Source organism: Manis pentadactyla, chromosome 5 (assembly GCF_030020395.1).
Source record: "Manis pentadactyla isolate mManPen7 chromosome 5, mManPen7.hap1, whole genome shotgun sequence".
Taxonomy (NCBI): Eukaryota; Metazoa; Chordata; class Mammalia; order Pholidota; family Manidae; genus Manis; species Manis pentadactyla.
The window spans coordinates 123,881,505-123,904,139 of record NC_080023.1 but is presented as its reverse complement, the minus strand read 5'-3'; the positions used below and the strand labels follow the sequence as shown (position 1 = coordinate 123,904,139).

General features: G+C 38.7%; 1 protein-coding gene across 1 annotated transcript in view; it reads left to right on the top strand.

Moving 5' to 3' along the window:
- Window positions 1–211: 211 nt before the first annotated feature.
- CLGN (calmegin) overlaps window positions 212–22,635 on the top strand; it is a 56,916-nt gene continuing 34,492 nt past the window's right edge. Inside the window, exons 1-4 of the mRNA XM_036930716.2 lie at window positions 212–704; window positions 16,648–16,800; window positions 19,501–19,574; window positions 20,234–20,292. Of these exons, the coding sequence (XP_036786611.2) occupies window positions 16,657–16,800; window positions 19,501–19,574; window positions 20,234–20,292 (277 nt within the window). The 5' untranslated portion in view covers window positions 212–704; window positions 16,648–16,656. The remainder of the gene's footprint in view (window positions 705–16,647; window positions 16,801–19,500; window positions 19,575–20,233; window positions 20,293–22,635) is intronic.

Here is a 22,635-nt window from a genome sequence, read left to right as displayed (position 1 = left end):
TATTGGTTAAAATTACAGCCTCTGAGAGAGACAGGCCTGAATTTGAACCCTATTTCCACCCTTTATTGGTCAAAGCCTCAGGCAAGTAATTATATTTACTTTCTTCCCTGGGTTGTTGTGAAGGTTAAATGAGATAATGAATCTAAAACCCTTAGAGTACAGGAAGATAATAGAGATTAGCAATTCTTATTAGTATTTCAGAAAGAAAACGTATAGTGTGCTTATTAGGTTAACATTTAATATGTTATTCACACCCACACTCACAAAATAGGAGCCTTCCTGTTGACCACAATGACCGCTCCTCTTTTGACATACAGAACTCTAGGAAGAAAGGCCGGGGTGATGGACGCTGTTCAAAAACGTGATTTACATCAAATTCCGCACCCAACTATGTGCAGTAGGAGACACAACCTCAATGTTTGCAGAGAGGGCAGGAGTTCTTCCTGTCAACCGCGGGCCGAATCCGCCCTACGAGCGCCGGCCGGGGGCGAACTGCGCGGGGCGCGGCAGTTGAGCCCCTCGGAGCAGATGCGCGTGGCTCGCGCCTCCGCCGCCTCCCACCGGCCTGCGGCCGCACGCGCATGCGCGGTTAGCAGTTGTTGCTGGGCGGCCCCAGGCGGGTTTGGTCTGCGGAGACGCGGGGACCAGGTGGCGGCGACGCGGACATCTGAGCTGCCTTGGCCGAAAACAGGCCCGTAAGACAGGTGAGTGGGCAGTAGCTACTTTCCCATTGCCCTTTGCGCTTGGGCGCGGTCGGGAGTCCGAGTCATGGTTCCTGGGCCGCACCCTTCTCTTTGGGGATCCGCCAGGCTGAATATGAGGGGCCAGATGAAGGGCTGTGTGTGGAGTTCGTGGATGGGGGAGCGGCGGGCGAGGTTCTTGGGCGGCTGGGTGAGGAGGGGCCGCCCTGGGTGGCGGGGCTGATGCCGCCGCGGGGCGTTGGGTCCTCCGGAACCGCGGGTCCACCTGCTGCGCTGGGTCGGGCGGGTGCGGGGGAAGCCAGGGCCTCGCCCAGCTCGCCTGGCCCTGGGGGCCTAAGGGCCCCAGGGAATCGAGTCTGTTACTCCAGCGGTTACCATGTCAGCCCCGTTACACGCTCGAGCTCTGGCAAGCGCTCCCGAGGGGCGCAGAGGGGACCCGGGGCGCGTCTCGCGCCACTCACCACAGCCGCTACTTCTCACAGAGACGCGAACAACATCAAAATAGACCCAGCTTACGCAATGCCCGCCTCCGTAAAGACGAGGGGACCCAGCCATCACCGCGGCGACTTGTGACTCGGGCCACTCCTTGGATGCGCAGCCCGGAGCCCTCTGTGCGCCGCTGGGGAGGGGGGTGGGAGGGTTGAGTTGAATCCAATGAAGCCGTAATTACTAGAGTCTCATTATCACCTAAAGGCTGTTTACGATCAGACGCTTGGCTGATTTTATTTGTAGCATCTGCCCAAGCAACAAGGAAGAGGCATTTGCTTGGGATTTTTTCTATTATGGTATCATTAATATACAATCACATGAGCAACATTGTGGTTACTAGATTCCCCCCATTATCAAGTCCCCACCACATACCCCATTAGTCACTGTCCATCAGCATAGTATTGATTGGGATTTAAAAGCAAATGCCAACAAAGCTCAGAACGAGGAAAGAGAAAATAAATCGAATGTCCATGGGAAGAAGTCTCAAAATAAAATAATTTATACTGAAAGGTTTTGATGCATAAAAGCCATTGAAACCAAGATTAGTCTTAGTATTTCGCTTGCTTTAAATTTTTTACATCACTCTAGGTAGCCCTCTTTTCGGTAAGTTTGACCTCTCTACAGTACAGTTTTGCCTTCACATCTAATTGGTTCAATCTTCCAATCACATTTAGACCTTATCCCCAAATCCTTAGAACAAGACACTCTATATACTTTAACTAGTCGACAAAATTTATTGTGTGTAAATGATGTATTTTGATGGATCTGTAGAAACTGAACAGTGCTGTATATTAGCCTTACTTGCTTTAGTACCTAATATGTGTTAGTGCCTTTTAATTAGGAAGCTAGAATTGTCAACTTTAATGGACCTTTAGATCATCTAGTTTGAGACTTTAACTTGACAGATGGAAAAACAGGCCCAGAGCAGTTTTAATAAGCTCTTGCCTTTTTAATAAATAGAACTAGAAATTTGGTGCTGTGGTGCCAAGTTCAGTGTACTTTATATTATATCAGTCTGTACTTGAGGTACTGAAGCTGCATGACAATGAAAAATTTAGTGATTTACGGCATACCAGTGGTGGGTGGATCCTCAGTTGGCCATTAAAACTAAACAGCAGGAAGGCATCTTATAAGAAATAGCATATAGAAAGCATAAATGTGTTAAATAGGTGACTTAAAAACTGTGAAATGACTGAGTCTTAAAAGGCCAAAATTTATGCTGAGAACTACAGAGAACTATTGAAAGTTTTATAAACAGATAATTCTTGTTTTGAGCATGTTAGAAGGTGGAGGATAGATTTAGAGATTAGCAAGACTGGAAACAATGGCAAAGTGGTAGATCATTTTCAGAAATGATGGATTCCTGAATTAAAGCAGAGGCATGGGGGTAGAAAGAGACATTTAAGAAATAGCCAAATGCATTTAGTTAACAATGACATAGGGAACCAGTGAGGAAGAATAGTCTTTAATATAATGGCAAAGTGACAGATTTGGTTGACTGGAGGTACAGTTAGTGGGAGATGGGAATTAAGGAGAAAGAGGAGCAGGTTTGGGAGCAAAGATCAAGTTCAAATTAATAGAGGCTTTGGAATCTTGAAGATGGATAGTGATTTGAAAACAGTAACCTCTGAGCTGTGGATAAAATCTGGGGGTTCTTGGTTAGCTCTTAGAGGTAGAAGTCAAGACTATATATGATGTAAAAAGAAAGCCTGGGGACAGAACCATGCTGCTAAGGGACAGTAACATTTACAGAAGATTAAAGAAAAGGAAGAAAACTGAGAATCAGGAGTGGCACCATAGCAACTGTGGATAAAGTGAAGGTTCCTGTGGCCAGGATTCTCACCTAGCCTTGGTTGGCTAGCTCACTACACACGTGTGGGCAATGTGTCATTACTGACTCTCTATATAAAGAGCCCTGCCCAGTGCTCTGGGTGACACAGTGGCAAGGCTGCAGGAGAACAGAGCAGAAACTGGAGTGGTGGCAGCACCGAGGACAGAGGCCCAGAGGATGACTGTGTGGGCAGAGAGGCCCAGAGGCAGAGATGGCCTTGCTGCATGCAGACTCTCTCTGAGTGGACAGGACTCTAGTGATTGACCTGCCACCGTGGAAATAAAGTTGGGTATAATCCTTTCACCCCAAGAATGTTCTACTGTCATTTCTTTGGTCACATTGAATCCATAGTGAACTTGCCTGGGGCTGAAAACCATTGGCAGGACAGCAGCCAAGGGAGAAAAGGGCTCCAAGGAGGCAGCCATTAAGAGCAGGAAAGCAGTAGGCAATCGGAATGAAAAATGCTATCATTCTTATCAACTAAGACTTGGTTATAGGAAGAGCAGCTAGAATTAAGTAGTGCAGAAATAAAAGTATTAGTTTTTCATTGTTGCCACAACAAATGATGACAAATTTAGCAGCTTACAGCAATACAAATTAATTTTCTCACAATTCTGTAAGGCAGAAGTTTGACACACATCTCATGGAGCTAATATCAAGGTGTCATCAGGGCATCCTTCCTAACTAGAAGCTCTGGGGAGATTCTGCTTCTTTGCTTATTCAGGTTGGTGGCAAAATTCAGTTTTCTGTGGTTGTGGAACTCAGGTTTCCGTTTCCTTGCTGACTGGCAGCTGAGGACTGTTTTCCTTGGCTCATGGCCCTTTACATCTTCAAGGTCCCTGTGGTGCATGGAGTCCCTCTTACTCTGCAAATCTCTCCTGCCCATTTTTGACCAACATCCTCTTCTACTTTTAAGGGCCCATTTGATTGTATTGGGCCCACCTAGATAATCCAGACTACTCTCCCTATTTTAGAGCCAGCTAATTAGCAACCTTAATTCTATCTGCAAAGCCCCTTTTAGTATGTGAGGCAACAGAATTAGGGTGTCTTGGGCAGGGGAGGAGTATTCTGTCTACCATAGAAAGTTAGAAGTATTAGTAGTTAATGAAGACATTCTTTCTTGAAGCTTTTGTTAAGTAAAGGAGATATTTAGAAACATTTATGTTATCTAGCATATGATAATTATAGTTACTGTAGTAAGCTTTACTATTTATGCTTGAGCTTTTAAACTAAGAAATGCAAATATCTTCTTAAATACCCTGAAATTTGATGAGTACTTTGTAAAATTTTAAAGTGTCATAGAAACATAAGTTAATACCGTGAAGTTGCTGGGTTTTATATTTTTATGTAGCCTAATCTTTGCTGGAAAGATTTTAAAGGCCATTTAACAAACTAACAGAATCTGTGTACAAAAAAATATAATTTGGATACACATTAAAATTTGGCTTTTAAAATACAAAATCCACAGAAACTGGAATGTATGTCTAAAGGGTGGAACATAATAGGAAAATATTTAACCTTGTATTATGTATTATAGGCTTGAAACTTTAATGGCATTTACTGAGGATTAAATTATTAAACCTAACCTTAGAGCCTTTATGAAAGGAATGTAGAGCTTGAAGCTAGACCTAATTTTGAGTCTTGCCTCTTCTATTTAGTAGCAAGCATTTTTGGGTATGCTTGGGTAACTTACTCATCTCGCATGGCCTCACTTTCCTTTTGTACAATGGGATACTAACATTTACCATAGGGTGCTGTAAATATTGGAATTAATATGCTTGAAGCACAGTAAATACTCAAAAACTGCACTACTCTTCTTGCTATCTTCCCTGTTCAGTTCCTTTATCACACGCTGCTTCCTCTGTCCCTGACCTAGGGAAATCACTTCTTTCTGTCCTTTGCATCTGTCTCACTGGAGAGTTTCAGCCCCAGGCAGATTTATTCTGGACTTGGTGATACCTAATAACAACTGACCCAGCAACTGAAGTTGTGGGTAAAAGGGTTTATACCAAGCTTTATTCTCACAGTGGCAGATCCAGTGCTGGAATCACATCTGCCTATGGGACATTCACAGTTCATCTCTGCCTTCACCTCTGCTTCTGGGCAGAGCACTGAGTGGAGCTCTTTATATAGTAACATCAACAGTAACGGCTAATTGCTAACCAGTGTGTAAGCATTTGTCTAGTCAGTAGGCCAATTACTTCATCAAGTAGATTAAGGTCAGGTGAGGATCCTGGTCATAGGTATTTCCATTTTCCCTACATTCTACCCCTCCAGGATTCTCACCTCATAATCTGCATGCCCCCAGTTTTCCACGATGGTCCTTATGTGAGAAAGCTGGAACATTATAACCAGATTCCACAACAGCAACAGAGGCTACAACAATGTACAGATAACAGCAAAAATTATGATACACATAACAACAGAAATTATGATAATCCTCAAGCCTGAGGAGATCAATTGCCACCAAGTGGTTATTCCAGCTGTATTCAAACCAGTTAGACTCAGACAAGTTCATGACTTCATGACTCACACTTTCCACAGGAGGCCAGTAGCAGAACTCGTAGGGAGCTCCATGCACATCTAGCAAGCAGCAGGATTGCTGGGGGCGTGTCCAATCCAGATGACATTAGAAGAGATTAATATTAAGGGCAATAAGACACATGTTTTAATGACACCAACATAGGCACCTCTTGTCCATCAGGTAGGATGCATGCAAGAGAGTGGTCCTGTGATAGGACTGTGGCACAAAGGGGGTCCCACATCTGGGTCTAGTATACTATACCTTTACCCATCTCTCTCTCGGGGTTACTGAGGGGTCTGTGTATAGTGCTACTGGAGGTGCATGCACTGGACATAACAATAAAACAAAACTCCTCCAGGAAGATGCTTTTTACCTTCTGGACATTTAGCGTGCAGTACTGTGATCTTTGGAGGCCACTGTGCTGTTACTCCCAGAATACATATGAGGCCAGCTTCCAGGCCTTGTCCCCAAGGTGTTAGGAAGGCCAGCCATCACTGGTCCATGTGTCAAAATGTCCAAGGCCACCACATTGTCTGAATGGAATCTTGGGGGTTTATTGTAGTCAGTGCTGGTAGCAAGAGATTATGGTGGCCAAACCCCAGCTTCAACAGTTTCTCCTTAGTTTGTATTTGTAGTTGTGTAGGGGAAGCAGCAATGTGTGTTAGCATGTCTGTGGGGCTCAGTGCCCCCTTCCAGGGCTTCTCATTAAGATGTCATAGCACTGTCCATAAGTAGGCTATCCCCATAGACTATTAGTATCTGATGTCAGACCAGATTTTAACAAGCCCCTGTACCTCTCTGTCAGGCCTTTCCCAGTAGGATTATGTACTACACAAAACTTCCATTTTATCTCTAATTGTTGCACCCATTCTTGTAGTGCATGTCCAGTAAAGTGGGTACCTTGATCGCTCTCAACTACCTGCAGTCAGTCATAGGCTGCAAAGAGATGCTCCAGGTCTCTTTTGGTCATTTGCTCGTCTGCACAATGCACAGTAAAAGCAATCAGAAGTCCAGTAGCCATGTCCACACCAGTCATGACATATCGATACCCTTCTGACATTGGCAGAGGCCCAGTATAGCCTATCTGCCACCTGATGCAGGGTATAGGTCCCTTAGCTATCATCCCAGGTTGCTATGGAACTCAGTGTAAGTCTCTTTTAGAGCAAACAATGGCTTCTGCTACTAGGCTCTGCTGACTTCTTCAAGGGTTAAAGGCTGGCCTCACTAACAGGCTACAGCCCATATTGTCTTCTTCCCTGCATGCATCAAATGTTGATGTAACCATTGGGCCATATCAGAGGAAGGATTTCCTTCTAGCTAATGTACCTGGGCCAATTCATCTGCTTCATTGTTTTCTGGGGATACCCTAAGCAAATGACCTGTCACGTGATATACTCTGTTTTAGTTTGACCAGAGGCACATAAGTCTTGTCACAACTCTTGCTCCCAAAGGGGTTGGTGACCAACCATCCAGTTGGCATGATACCATGTCGGCAGCCAAGGGTCAAGCCCAGATAGATGGCCCAGCTATCAGTGAAGACAACTATGGGGGAAGGCTCCTGGGTGATCATGAGCCATACTGCCCGCAGTTCTGCCTATAGACTGCTCTTCTCACCATCTTCCATCCATATTGTCTCAGTCTTAGGATGGAAAGCTACAGCCCTCCATTTTGGGGGCTGCCTATGGCTGGAACCATCTGTGTACCATGCATCTTCAGATATAGGAGTTCTCTGCTAATAGTGGCTCTAAAGTAAATTCTTCCTGCCTTTCACTAGTATATATCACAGGAAGCATTGGAGTTATTCACTCAAGGGGCAAGTAGAGACGGTGCTACACTGCTGCAGGTATGAGCCCCTCCTGGCCAGTGTAGGCATCTGTGCCATCATATCTCTCATCCCTGCTATAAACAGCTCCTTGTCCAGGGCCATAATTTACTGGGTTATAAATGGCATTTTTTGCATGCCTAATTCCCGTAACACCTTTTGGAGTTCAGCATACATCTGCCATCTAGCAGTGGAAGGCCTAATTGGGCCATACAGGGTGAAGTGTGGCCATTACCTACTTGAAAAGTGAATGATTTCCTGGAGTCTGGTGTGTATTCTGCAGTTGCTGCCGCAAAGCAGGATGAGTTATCAGGGAAGCCATCTTTCCCATCTCTGATCCAGACAGAACGATCCCATCCACCCCTACCTTCCAAAAGTGCAGGAGCCAAGCTGAAACGGACTCTGAGGGTTTCTGCCAAAACCAGGAATCCAAATCCACCAGCTCTGCCTGTGTATAGGGGCAGAGCATAGAGTACTCCACCACCTGGAGAGGGTGCTATACATTTCCGGGAGGAACTTGTGGTTGCTGCATCTTTATTTTCTTGACTACAACTGGGCAGGATTTCAATAGAGGAGGGGTTGGTGCCTCTGGCACCACTTCTACCCTCTAGTTCTCCCCTGGCTCCTGCACCATTTCTGGGGCTGATGGCAGTTCTCTTGTTCCACAGTGTGCCTCCTCTGCTACATCCTTTACCTTTTCCACAGTACCTCACAGTGACACTATCTCAGTCTTCAACAGCTCTCTTACCTTCTTGCTTAATCAGTAACTTGCAGCTGAAATTCTTGCACTGCCTCTTATTCTTCTTGCAGGAGTACATCCTTCTCCTTCACAGCCTGTGCCACTTCCACAGTGCCTGGCAGTGCTGCCATCTCATTTTGCAAAGACTCTTTTACCTCCTCCACAGCACCTTGCAACTTGCATTATTGTGCTTCTCAAAGGAGCACATCCTTATCCTTTATGGCCCTTCTTAACAGTGTGAGAAATAGCCAACCCACAGTTCCCACCACCATGTGGGCACTCTGTTTCTCCAAGGACCTCCCTATTTTGCAAAGGGCCTCCTCTACTGCCTCAGGCATCACCTCTGCCTCCCCCCAGTCCTGGGGAGGAACTCACTCCTCCAGGAGGATCACCACCTCCATCCATATGCCCACTGGGGGATATCTGGGTATATCTCCATCCATGGGGAAGATCGCTGAAGCATGCCTGCCTTGAGGACAGCTTATTCCATTTTTCCGTCTGTAGTGAATCCTACCAACTACATCAGATGTCTCGCTGGAGGGTTTCAGCCCCAGGCAAGTTCACTCTGGATTAGGTGAGACTGAATAACAACATAGCATTAGGGGTTAAGGGTTTAGTACAAAGCTTTATGTTCATGGTGGCAAGTCCAGTGCTAGAATCATGTCTGCCTCTAGCAAGTCCTCGATCCATCTCCATCTCTGCCTCCTAGCAGAGCACCAGGCAGAGCTCTTTACATATTAACATTGACAATAATGGCTCACTGCCAGCAGGTGTGTAATCATGTGCCTATGATTACATCATCAAGTAGATGAGGGTCAGATAAGGATCCTGGCCATAAGATCTTCCATTTTCCTTACAACATCTTACTTTAAGTTTAAGTAACTTTATCAAAGAGGCTTTCTCTGACCCTTTCCCCACCACATAAATTCGGTTCCCTAATTACCAACTCTTACAACTTCTTACTTTTCTATCACTTATTACAGTTTACATATTATATCTAAGTTATCTGCTGAATGTGTGCTTTTCATTGTAGAATATAAACTCTGAGATAAAGGGCTATGTTTGTTTTGTGAATTACTGTAAATTCACTAACTTAGTTCCTAGCACATAATTGGCAATCGCAAATATTTGTCAAGTGAACTTGTGAATGGTGAATTTTATTATCTACTGGCTATCCTCCCTTGAATTTTTGGAAACATTAGCCATCACAAAATTATAAATCCCTGATGCCGTTTATCCTGAAGTATGCTAATTTCTTCTGTGAGAAAACAGCTGCATTTCAAATCGAGTCTTGCAGTTTTTTTGGAGAAAACTGTCACTCTAAGATGCCACTGTTACTTGCCTTCCCACCTCATTTCCTGCCTCATTCCCACCTCATTCAAAGTGAATTTTCTTTATGTGCTGTGTAACCAGATAATTCTAAGAATGCCCTCTAATTTGGGTGAATATTTGTCCAGTTTTACTTTTGTGATATGGTAACACAAAATCTAATTTTCTATTCATTATCTTTTCTAGTAAATTATGAATTGCATAGTAAATTATGAATTGCATTGCAGCACGTCTATAGCAAGATTCTGAAATAACTCGCAATAAGAGATATTCTTCACATATGTTGAGTAGGATTTAAAAATATTAATTCCTCCATATTAAATTTGATCATGAAACTGAAAAATTTGTAGCCCATTATCTTCTCTATGGAAATGCCTTTACCAGCTTAGGTTTAACAACATTGTAACAAACTTCAGAGGGCCAGTGGTAGAAGCACTGACATACTCTTTCTCTCCCATAAAATCATAGTTAAAGACATCTATCACGTAAGGATTCAGACCACAAATTTTTCTAGGAGTTAAATTCTAGAAAAGGATTTTTCCCTCCAAGGATCTTGTAGACTTTTAAAGACAGTGAAAACTCCCCCATTGTATTCCTCATTTTCTCCTATTTGCCTAGAAACCCTTCTGCTAAATTTATTGTTTCAGTGCAGCTGCAACAAGTTCATCCTAGCTGGTTGCTTAATAATATCTATTTCCCTCCTGCCTGCTGCCTTAACCATTTTTTTCCCCGTCATTTATGCATTCATTTACTCATTCTATAAACATATATCTGCTCCTGTTTGTCATGTACCAGTGCTCTTTGGGACACTGTGGATACAGAAACTGAGAGTTCCAGCCCTCAATAAGTTTGTATTTTTGTCTTTGAAAATATGAAAGGTTGTGTTTTGCAAGTTGCCTCAAGCTATTCTTTTGGAACTATGTGGAAGGAGTATAAATCCTAAATTTAAATAAGTGAATGTGTAATTATGTTTATATAAACATCAGTTTGAAAATGATGTTATTTAGTCAATTTTGATTTTAGTGTGTAGCTATGGTTTTAAAACTCAGTGCTGATTGAATTCATTCTTTCAGTAATGAATACAGCCAAATAATATTCCCACATCCAGAATTTCAGCTCTGATCCTTTCACTAATCTCAGACCTTCAGAGTTTCTCTCTTTTATAGGATCAGATCCAGACTCCTTGGAATGTTTTGTAGCACTTTGTTGCCTAAACTGCCAGAAAGATTTATTTTCAACTATTATTTCTGCTATTTTGGTTCTTTTCCCACATTTTGCTATATTTCTTGAGATATTTTCATTGTTTCTAGGTCTTCTGATTTAGTTTAAAAAATACCCAATTTTTAGTTAATGGTATGTATTAGTTACAATAATGCTCAAATGGAAAAAAAAAATCTCAGAGGCCTAATACAATTTCTTGTTGCTGGTGTTCATAATGATTTGATGGCTTTGATGAATAATTGTATGTGTCAATCTGACTGAACCACCGAGTGCCCAGATCTTTGGTTGGATGTGGTGTATCTGTGAGAGTGTTATTTTGCATTAAGATGAACATATGAATGTTAGACTGAGTAAAGCAGATTGTCCTCCTTAGTGTGGGTGGCCTTCATCCAATCAGCTGAAGGCCTGAATAGAACCAAAAAACTGATCTTGCAGTGAAGAAGAGGGAACTCCTCCTGCCTGAGTGTGCTGGGACTGCAGTCTTTTCCAGCCTTAGGACTGTAGGACTGCAACTGAAACATTGCCTCTGCTTGGGTCTCAAGCCTGCTGGCCTTCAGACTGGAAATTTACCATTGGCTTTCCTGGGTCTCACCTAACTCTACTTTACCCAAGTCACACTTAACTCCAAAGGAAATGTAGTCTAGTCATGTTATCTGGGAAAAGGGAAAATAGCTTGGTGATCAGCCCGGACTCTATCCCGTATATCATAGTAAATATCGGGTATGCTGTGATTGTCTTTTCTTTTTGTGCTTTTGCTACCTTTGATGTGGGATTGAGCATTACTTCAATACCAGTATGAGCTGCACTTATAATTTGTGGTTTGGGGCTGGCAGTGGAGTTCAGTAGGGCTTTTAGGTAATGGTAGTGAAATTCTTTGAAGTAGATCACTCAGCTTGATTTTGCAAGTCACAAGGAAATAAAAAGTCACAAGAAAATAAGAAAATAAAAATTAAAAACACAATATACTAAAACTTATGGGATAAATACAGTGAAAGTAGTGCTGAGAAGGAAATATATAGCTGTGGATGCTTATCTTAGAAAAAGAAAGATCTCCAGTTAACAACCTAACTTTACACCTTAAGGAGCTAGAAAACCAAAGCGAGCATAAGGAAGGAAATATAGATTATATGAGAGACAAATGGAATAGAGAATGGATAAATAATTGAGAAAATCAGTGAAACTGTTGTTTGTTCTTCACAAAGATCAACAAAAGTGACTAACCCTGAGCTATATTGAGTAAGAAAAAAATACTCAAAAGAACTAAAATCAGAAGTGAGAGAGGGGACATTACAACTAATTCTATAGATATAAAAATGATCATGAGAATACTATGAACAATTATATGCTAACAAACTGGAGAACCTAGATGAAATGGGTAAATTCCTTGGAACACACTAAATCATGATGAAATAGAAAATGTGAACAAACTTATAACTAGTAAGGAGATTGAACCAGTAATCAAAACCCTCTAACAAAATCCCAGGAGCAGATGATTTAAAACTGGTGAATTCTACCATACATTGAAAGAAAAACTGGTACCAGTCCTCCTTAAACTCTTCCAAAAAATTGAAGAGGAAAGGAGTACTTCCAAACTCATTCTATGAGAGCAGCATTACCCTGATACTGAAGCTAGACAAAAAAACTATAAGAAAACTACAGACCAATATCCCTAGTTATATTGATGCAAAAATCCTTAACAAAATACTAGCAAAGAAAATTCAGTGGCACATTAAAAGTATTATATACTATGACCACGTGGAATTTACTCTTGAAATGCAAGAATGGTTTAACATCTGCAAATCAGTGTGATACACCTCATTACCAGAATACAGAAAAAAACCCCACATGATCATCACAATTGATGCAGAAAAAGCATTTGACAATATTCAGCACCTTTTTTGGTAAGACATTAAAAAAAAACTATGGATAGAAAGAAACTACTTCAGTGTAATAAAGGCCATATATGAAAAGCCAACTCTGACACCATAGACAGAAAGCTTTTCCTCTAAGATCTGGAACACGACAAGAATGCCTACTTTTCTTTTATTCAACGTAGTATAGGAAGTCCTAACTAGATAAATCAGGCAAGAAAAGACATCTAATTTGAAAGGAAGAAGTAAAATTACCTCTGTGCACAGATAACATGATCTTACATGTAGAAAAACCTAAAAATTCCACCAAAAAAAGAGAGAAAACCTATTAAAACTACAAAAAGAATGGTGGTTGCCAGGAGGTTGGTAGAAAGGAAAATGCAGGAGTTTTAATGGGTAAAGTTTTGGTTTTAAAAGGTGGGAAGAGTTCTGGAGATTGGTTGTACAACAGTGTGAATATATCTAAAACTACTGAACAGTTAAATTTGGTATAAATGGTTACCTTTATGTTATGTGCAGTCTGTCACAATTAAAATAATTTTTTTAAACTGCAAAAATTAGTTCCTTTTATGTTTTATACCCCATTATCAGGCCTCTCAAAACTCCAGTGCAGGCATTATCTTATGCCTTCCTTTAAGAAATGGTATTTGTCAAACCTTTCAAGAGGTTTGAAAGTGATGCTGTTAACCATATTTGTGATTTCTTTCCATTGCTTTATCAATAAACATATAATAATAATACAGTGGGGTAAGATTAAGGGATAGCATGGTATAGTGATGTAAAATTCTGGATTATAATCTTGTTTCACATTTCCAATTGTGACTTTGGCCAAGTCTTTAAATCGTTCTTCAGTTTGTTGATTCAAAGTATTAATGCCTTCCTATTCATGTCCTGCAACGATTAAATTAGCTAGTTCCTTTACACAAATACATGATCATAGTCAAAGAACTTTAGAGAAGAAACAAACTTTCAAGATAAAGGATTTTATAAACTTTATTCTGAAGCTTTGTCAACTACTTCTGAAGGAAAGTTAGGAAGAACTGTAATACAGAAAACAAATAATATTGGGTTGCTCTGGTTGAAGTAAGAGTAGGGTCCACAGAGACTGCTGCCTCTTTGGTTTCCCCTCAGTTTTACCCTGAGAGCCCAATATACCAGAGCTCAAACAAAGCACTGAGAAAATACTTTTTAAACAAATCAGTTATTAAGAAACTAAAGTGTGTGTTAATTTTGAAGAAGATAGGGGCTTAATGTTCGTTATTATGGCTGTTACTGTTTAATGCATTTCTATTTTACTGTCATTGATAGTAAAGCAAAACACATTTTACTACATTTTATATATATCATGGAAGGCTCTTAAAACTTTTAGAAAATGAAGCTTTTAGGGTTACTAACAATAAGCATTTTGTAAATGTACTGATTCCTGTGCCAATAAGTAAAAGTTAAAAAAATAAACCTACCTATTGTTACTGAGTCAAATGATCCCTTTATATTTACTTCCTATCCCAGTTACACCTCTTTTTTATGATTCAGAGAGCTCAACCTCAGATGACAACATGCAGCATTTTTTGTGTTGTCTTTGCCATAAGCAGTGGTATTAACACACTTTTTAATATAGAATGTTCATATTGTGGTAGATTGCTGATTTTAAAAAAGACATGCATTTCCAAAGTAAACTTTAGAGTTGTAGCCAGTGAAGAAATTAAGGCTAACTGGCCCACATATTCTTGTAAAGTTTTGATTTCATTACAAGGTGTTCTAACCATATTCTGATGCTTCCTCTTTTATTATTTTTATTATTATATATTTTTTGTATCATTAACCTACAATTACATGAAGAACATTATGTTTACTAAGCTCCCCCCTTCACTAAGTCCCCCTGACAAATCCCATTATAGTCACTGTCCATCAGCGTAGTAAGATGCTGTAGAATCACTACTTGTCTTCTCTGTGTTGCACAGCTCTCTCCGTGTGCCCCCCACATTATACATGCTAATCGTAATGCTCCCTTTTTCTTCCCCCCACCCTTATCCCTCCCTTCCCAGTCCCTTTCCCTTTGGTAACTGTTAGTCCATTTTGGGTTCTGTGATTCTGCTGCTGTTTTGTTCCTTCAGTTTTTCTTTGTTCTTATACTCCACATATGAGTAAAATCATGTCGTACTTGTCTTTCTCTGCCTGGCTTATTTCACTGAGCATAATACCCTTTAGCTCCATCCATGTTGTTGCAAATGGTAGGATTTGTTTTTTTATGGCTGAATAATATTCCATTGTGTATATGTACCACCTCTTCTTCATCCATTCATCTACTGATGGATACTTAGGTTGCTTCCATTTCTTGGCTATTGTAAATAGTACTGCAATAAACATAGGGGTGCATCTGTGTTTTTCAAACTGGGCTGCTGTATTCTCAGGGTAAATTCCTAGATGTGGAATTCCTGGGTCAAATGGTATTTCTATTTTGTGATGCTTCCTTTTTTAAAAGAGCTTTATTGATACATTATTTGCACTTGTTCAAGTTCACCTGTTAAATGTGTGAAAGTCGATGGGCTTTAATATATTTACAGAGTTGTGCAACCATTACCATATTTCAATTTTAGAATAATTTCATCACCCTCCCAAAATACCTTGTAACCATTAACCCTTTCTTCCCACTCCTTTCCCTAGAGAATCACTTATCTATTTTTCATTTCTATGGATTTGCCTATTTCTTTTAAAAGGTAGCATATAATATGTGGTCTTTTATTACTGGCTTCCTAGCATTTGTTTATGTTGTAACAAATTAGTACTCCATGCTCTTTCTTTGATAAATAATATTCCATTGTGTGGATATTACACATTTTGTTTATCCATTCATCAGTTGATGTACATTTGGATTGTTTCCACTTTTTGGCTATTATGAAAAATGTTTCTTGAATTGTTTGTATGGACATCTGTTTTCATTTCCCTTGGATAGATATCTAGTGGTAGAATTCTTGGGTCATAGGATAATTCTATTTTTAACATTCTGAAGAGCTGCTACCCTATTTTCCAAAATGTGGCATTAATTTATATTCCCACCAGCAATGTATGAAAGTTCCAGTTTCTCTACATTCTCCCAACACTTGTTGTCTCTTTTTGTTTGTAGCCATTCTGGTGGGTATAGTTCACTATCTGGTAAATCCAGTGTTTCTTGAGCAGACCCATACAGGCCTATAGATATGTTCTGGAGGATCTAAGAATTTTCTCTCATAATTTACTTTAAAAAAAAATTTCCATGTTGATGCTAACATTGAAAAAAAAAACAGTGGAACGATACTATAATAAATCATTTGGGTGACTGACCACCCTATAACCAAGGACTGCCATACTATTTCACTGTTCACATTTAGCTGGTACTTAAAAGTCCATTGGCATCAAGAAATAAAACTTGAATTTTTCACATGTTAATGGGAATAGAGGATTAATAATTACATAAATTATGTATTTCTGCCAGGAGGCAGCCAAATTTTATTTTGCTTCTATTTATCTCTATGCTGTAGGGAGCAGAACTATTTGAATAGAGAAATGGCTAAATAATTGAGTCATCACAGCATTAAGGGATGATAAAAGCAAAAGAACTTAATCTATAGCAGTGAACCTGGTTGCAATAACTATCATATTTGTTTGAGTTTTTTAGCTGTGATTTGATTTTAGTAAAAGACTATTAAGGTGAATGGTGATACAATTCTTTTTCTTTGTGTTTTTTCTTTTTTTTGGTGTTTATATAAAAATTATTTTGGTTTATAATTATTAAATTCCAATTGTACGTTTATATACTTAAAAGCAATATTGTATTTAAAAAGTAACTTAAACAAACATTTAGGAATCATGATGATTTGTTTCTGTATCTTTAGGTTTCATGCCATTGGCTCTTTGTTTTTAGTTAGGCCTATACTCTGTGTCCTGTGAGATTATATTTTAAATCAAGTTTGTATTTTCACTTATTTAAAGCATAATTTAAGTAATGTTGTTAATTATTTATATTAAAAGCTATCCTACTATAAAGAAGGTATTGAGAAATGATTTCTTTGTAAAATTACATTAACACATTTTTCACAATTTTGTTTTATTTTCACTTTTATCATAACTTTTAATTCCACAGATAATCAATATGCATTTCCAAGGCTTTTGGCTATATTTGGGTCTTTTAGTCATCTCAGTTAATGCAGAATTTATGGATGATGGTGTTGAGATGGAAGACTTTGAGGAAAATTCAAAAGAAATTGATGCTAATGAAGGTGAACTCTCCTCAGAGGTAAGGTTATTGAAAAATGAGATGTAAATTATTCCTTTACAGGGTATGCAGTAGTGACTGATCTCTTAAGATTCACTTCAGTTCTACTGGTCTTCATTTTCTAAATAAATAGAAAAACACTGTGTTTTTCCAATATTTGTTGCTGTGTTTTTTAGAGTGCTCGTGTCCCACAGAAATTTTGTATGACACCTAACAGTTTTATTACCAAATAAACATGAGGAAGGTTTTTGCTATTGAAATAGGGGTTCATTAGTAGGCTAAAGAGGACTGAGTACTTCCAGTTTTCAGTCTTATTTCTGATACTGCCAACTCTCCTCAGGTAAGAGAAAAGTTAGTATAGCTTGTAGTTTACCTAGAATTGAAGTAAGTAGCTTTTTAAAATTTCTCTGAGGAAAGAAATGTTTAAGAGGAGGATGAACTAGAAAGGGAAGTGATGATGAGGTAGGCATTCAGTAAGACTCGCCTGTGTTACTATCCTAGAATTGTTAAGATGTGGTGACTAACAGGAGTCTGAAAAACTTCACAGAGATTTTTTTGTACATCTTGACAATCCTTAAGAGCTTTACATTGACAGATAATCAGATCTAAAACTGGGACAATCAGAACATTTTTTTTCAGAAATATTTTTGGTGGTGAGAAAGCATCAATTACATTTACTAGCCACTGCTCAAAGGCCCAAGGAGAATAATATATATTTATAGAATCCTTTGCCTCACTTCCTTTTGGAGTTTTTATTTGCCTATGTAAGTGTTGTTCAGCTGATGGAAGTGAATATTCTTTCTCTGGTTGAATATTAAGCTCCCCAGGACATTACTTTTAAAACCTTGTTCTGTGATCCACAGAAAGTAAGCAATCAAAGTGCTAACGGCTGACTAAGGTGCAGCTACCACAAGGGCCTCTGAGGTTATACTTCAAAAGGATTGGCAGATGCCCACCACTCTTAACTGTACTTGGGGATAATTTGAAAAGATGGTAAGGAGTAGGAAAGAACAATTTATTTTTTATTTTTTAATTTTTATTGAAGGGTAGTTGACACACAGTATTACATTACATTAGTTTCAGGTGTACAACATAGTGATTCAACATTTATATACATGACAATTCTAGGTACCAGCTATCACTATACCAAGCTGTTACAATATCTTGACTATATTCATTGCATCCCGGTTACTTATTATTTTACCATTGGAAGTGTATACTTTTTTTTTTTTTTTTGTGAGGGCGTCTCTCATATTTATTGATCAAATGGTTGTTAACAACAATAAAATTCTGTATAGGGGAGTCAATGCTCAATGCACAATCATTAATCCACCCCAAGCCTAATTTTCGTCACTCTCCAATCTTCTGAGGCATAACAAACAAGTTCTTACATGGAGAACAAATTCTTACATAGTGAATAAGGGAAAGAACAATTTTTGATGCTTCTAATTTGATAGCAAAAGTAATGTAATAGGTAAAGTATAAATAAAAGGCAAAATCAAGTGCTGGTGATTAAAAGGGTGCTCTAACAGAAGGAAGCCTCCTGTAACACCACTGACCCTATTGCCAATCCATGAAAATATGGAGAATAGTAAGGTTGTAATTGAGTAAACTTCATAGAAGATTAGTAACTGTGAGAGCAGGGTCTTGACCCTGTCAGTAATTATTGAATTTTAATTACTTATTTTCCTCCCTTAGGCAGGGTAGGAGATGTGAAAATAGAAATAGTATTGCTGCATCCTTTTTTCTAAAGGCTGAAAGAAAAAAATCTCCTAATTAACCAAACAGACAAAATCAGAAAAGCTGATTCAGAAAGGACCTAGACTGGCCTGTTGAGCAAAATCATTCATCATCAACTCAAACTATATTTTAATGATTTGTCAATAAGTTACCTTTAGGCTTTTAAATTATTTTGTTGGTGTGTTCTGTATAGTGTAGTGGTTAAGTTGTATGTGCTTTGGAGCCAGATAGCCTGGCCTCATATCTACAAGTGTCTTAATTGTGTGACATGTGTAAGTTACTTTGCCTCTCTCCCACAGTTTCATCATATGTGAAATGGATAAAATAATAGTACTTCCCTCAGAAGTATGAGGATTGAAAGACCCACCATATTCCCACCATTGCCACATCATCATTATCATCATCACAGCAGCTCATACTGCCATGGCACTTGGAATAGTGCTTTGCAGATAACGGCTTTGCAGTGCTCTCTCTCTCTCTCTGTTGATCCTTTTCTTCTCTGGGTTCCTAATCTCTCAAAATGGTATCATCCTCCTCTAGATGTGTAATGTGAAATAAGGGTTAATTTTAAACTAGCCCACAGGCTTACAGGGTTTTTCATCTTTCATGATTTTGATCATGCCATTTCCTTTGTTTCTAACAAATTTTATCCTCAAATATTGTCACTGTTAGAGTTCTTTCAAGGCCATGTCAACTGTGCCATGAGGCCTTCTCTAATGACTTCTTCCTATTCCTCCTGTGTTAGAAGGCATCAGTGTATTCTCTGTTTGCACATATAGTACTTGCTGCCATCATTCTATCTCTTATATTCTCTTGTATCTTATCACTGATAGAATACAAAGTTTTGACATGAGACCAGGTCAGTTTATCTATATTACCTGTGTGTACAATATACATACTAGGTTCTGAACCAGTGAGATTATTTCAAATATTTGTGAAGATGAACAACTTTAGATTCATAAAAATCTATTTATTTTCTAGATTAAATATAAGACACCTCAACCTATAGGAGAAGTATATTTTACAGAAACTTTTGATAGTGGAAGGTTGACTGGGTGAGTATTCATTCAAGAAAATGCTTGATTTGATTAGCTTTTTTGAAGTTACTGGTTATTGCCCTATGAAAATGTCCTTTACTACAGAATTATAAAAAATGTTAATGTGCTTTATTTGACAGTGTTTAGCCAGGACCGTAACACATTCTGTTACTGATAGAAATGTTTAATTCAGTTATTCATTTATATAAAAGAAAATACAAGTGAATTATAAAAGTAAAGTGAAAATTTATAACATGTCTTCATTCCTTAGGACAGATATTAATATTTAATTATAGGTGACAAATTCAAGTTACTCTTCCATGCTCAATAATGGTTAAGGCAATAAAAGTTATTATTTGTTGATTATTACGTGCTAGAGACTGTCCTAAGCAGATAGCTAAATACTATCTTTACCTCCATTTTACAGGTGAGGAAACTGAGACTTAATGTATCTTTCCTATGGCCCTATAGCTAGTAAATTGCAGATGCCAAATTTGAGTTAACTCTAGCCTTGAGGATTATATGTATGCAACCTTATTTAGCCTCTAAGTATTTATTTGTTCTTGAATGAGAAGTGGCTGTTGTGTAATCTTTTGTTGTATATCTAATATGCATTGTAACTAAATTGCTGGTTTTTACTTGTAGTGATATACATTTGCTTTCACCTTTATTTGTAGGTGGGTTTTATCAAAAGCAAAGAAAGATGATACAGATGCGGAGATTTCTATATATGATGGTAAAATATTTATTTAAATACTCGATATAGCCAGTATGACCCAGAATCCACCAGGTTTTAAGATTGTATTTCTGTTAAATTTATGGGCTCTGAGGCCCCATCTGGCTTCACAATAGAATGTTCAGTCTTTTATCTTGTCTGCTTTCCTCTATTTCTGGAAGTCCCTGGCTGATCCATACTGAAGCCACCACCCACTTTTCTAACACTGAACAGCTGGATTTTCACTGCACCACAGTGAGCCATTGCATTTCCTGAAGCTGCACTTCTGAGGCTGCTATTGCAGCATCTCAAGCATGGGCACACCTAGGTCAAGTTATGACTGTGGTGAGATTCTCCTTGTAGAAGGATAATTTATGAGAGCTACAAATATCTGTGGCTCCTTCTGGAGCCCACATTCCTAGGCCTTACATCCATTATAAGTGGGTCTCTGGTAGGATTATCTTCAGGCTTTGCTATTAGGAGAACTGTCCCATATGCAAGGGTCATCTTTTCTTCCCTGGACTTACCTGGAGTATGACAAAAGAATCTCTTCCTCCTCCTCAATTGTTATATCCTAAAGCAAGGTCAGCTTCTTCTCAAAGTAGTGGGAATTTTCTCTTTCAGGGGATCTCATATCTGTAAGGATGTGACCTCACACTCAGACCCCAACAGGCAGTTATATGAGAACAGTAGATAACAGCATATGTAGAATGTCAGACTACTTGCTTTTCATAGTTTGTTTTTGCATGTCTTCCTTTGCAGTGTTCTCCATCCCAACAAATACTTATGTACTCCAAAAATATTCTACAATATACAAAAACAAGCAATACAGCATCTGATCTAAATCCTTTTAGAGAAAAAAATAATTTTCCCCAGGGAAGCAGGTAGTCTGCAGAGATAGAACATTACTTAAAATATACCCACAGAAATACACATTATCAAACAGAATGCTTGGCTTAAAACATCTATGTTTAGGTTACTTTACAATTTTTTTTGCCCAAGAACATTGGGTAGATACTTGCTTAACATTCATATTTTAGAAGAATTTATTGATGGGGAGTTACCCCAAAATTAAGATACGGTCTTATCTTATGAATGAGTTTGTCTCTAATTATTGCTGGACAAAAGTGGCTTTTAGTGTTAAAATGAATTTTTTCTTCAGCTTAAAATTACAAATCAAACAAACAAGCAAAAAACAAACTTCTTAAGCACCCAAGTTTGGTCTGTAGTCTTATTAAACATAAATAAATATCCACAAAAACAGTTTTCTAGCATACTAGATTTACTGTGGTTTCTGGTGTTTTCAATTTCTTGAAAGCAACTGAAAAATATGGAATCTCTGAAAGGTCTAGATCCTGAAAATGGTATTTTGGATATTGATAACAGCAGTATTATTTTCTAGTGGTTAGTTGAGACCAGTATCAGATTTCTTTGCAGGGATATTTTGTATTCACAACAGTTAGACGGCTTCTGTCAAGTGCCACTTGAGTACAACTCATTCCAAAGTCTGAGGAATAAGCAAACCTGCATACATTGGACTGAGATACAGTATTTGCATTTGGAGTAGACATATTTAAGTATTTAAAGTTACCTTATTAAAAGAAGTATAGATGTTTAATAAATATCAGTCATTTAAGTCACCAACTTTCATGATGTCTTGTAAAACTGTGTGAATTCTTTTTGAAGTTTTATTTACATCAGGATTTGTTTTCCCTGGTTGTATCTAGAATTTGGGTAAATGATTGGTTAATAAAAAGCTATTATTTATTTGAAGTTGGGAAAACCTCTTGCTAATGAGGAATAATTATGTTGTCACAAGTTTTCTAAAATTAAACTGCTAGACAGTACCTTTTTTTCCCCTTTCTTATTTGTTTATTTATTTACTTATTTACTTAATTATTTATTTTTAATTTTGTTATCATTAATCTACAATTACATGAAGAACATTATGTTTATTAGGCTCTCCCCAACCCCAAGTCCCCCCCAAAAACCCCATTACAGTCACTGTCCATCAGCATAGTAAGACGTTGTAGAATCACTACTTGTCTTCTCTGTGTTGCACAGCCCTCCCCATTCCTCCCCACCACATTATACATGCTAATCACAATACTCCCTTTCTTCTTCCCTGCCCTTATCCCTCCCTACCCTCCCATTCTCCCCAGTCTCTTTCCCTTTGGTAACTGTTAGTCAATTCTTGGGTTCTGTGATTCTGCTACTGTTTTGTTCCTTCAGTTTTTCCTTTGTTCTTATACCACAGATGAGTGAAATCTTTTGGTATTTGTCTTTCTCCGCTTGGCTTATTTCACTGAGCATAATGCCCTCTAGCTCCATCCATGTTGTTGCAAATGGTAGGATTTGTTTTCT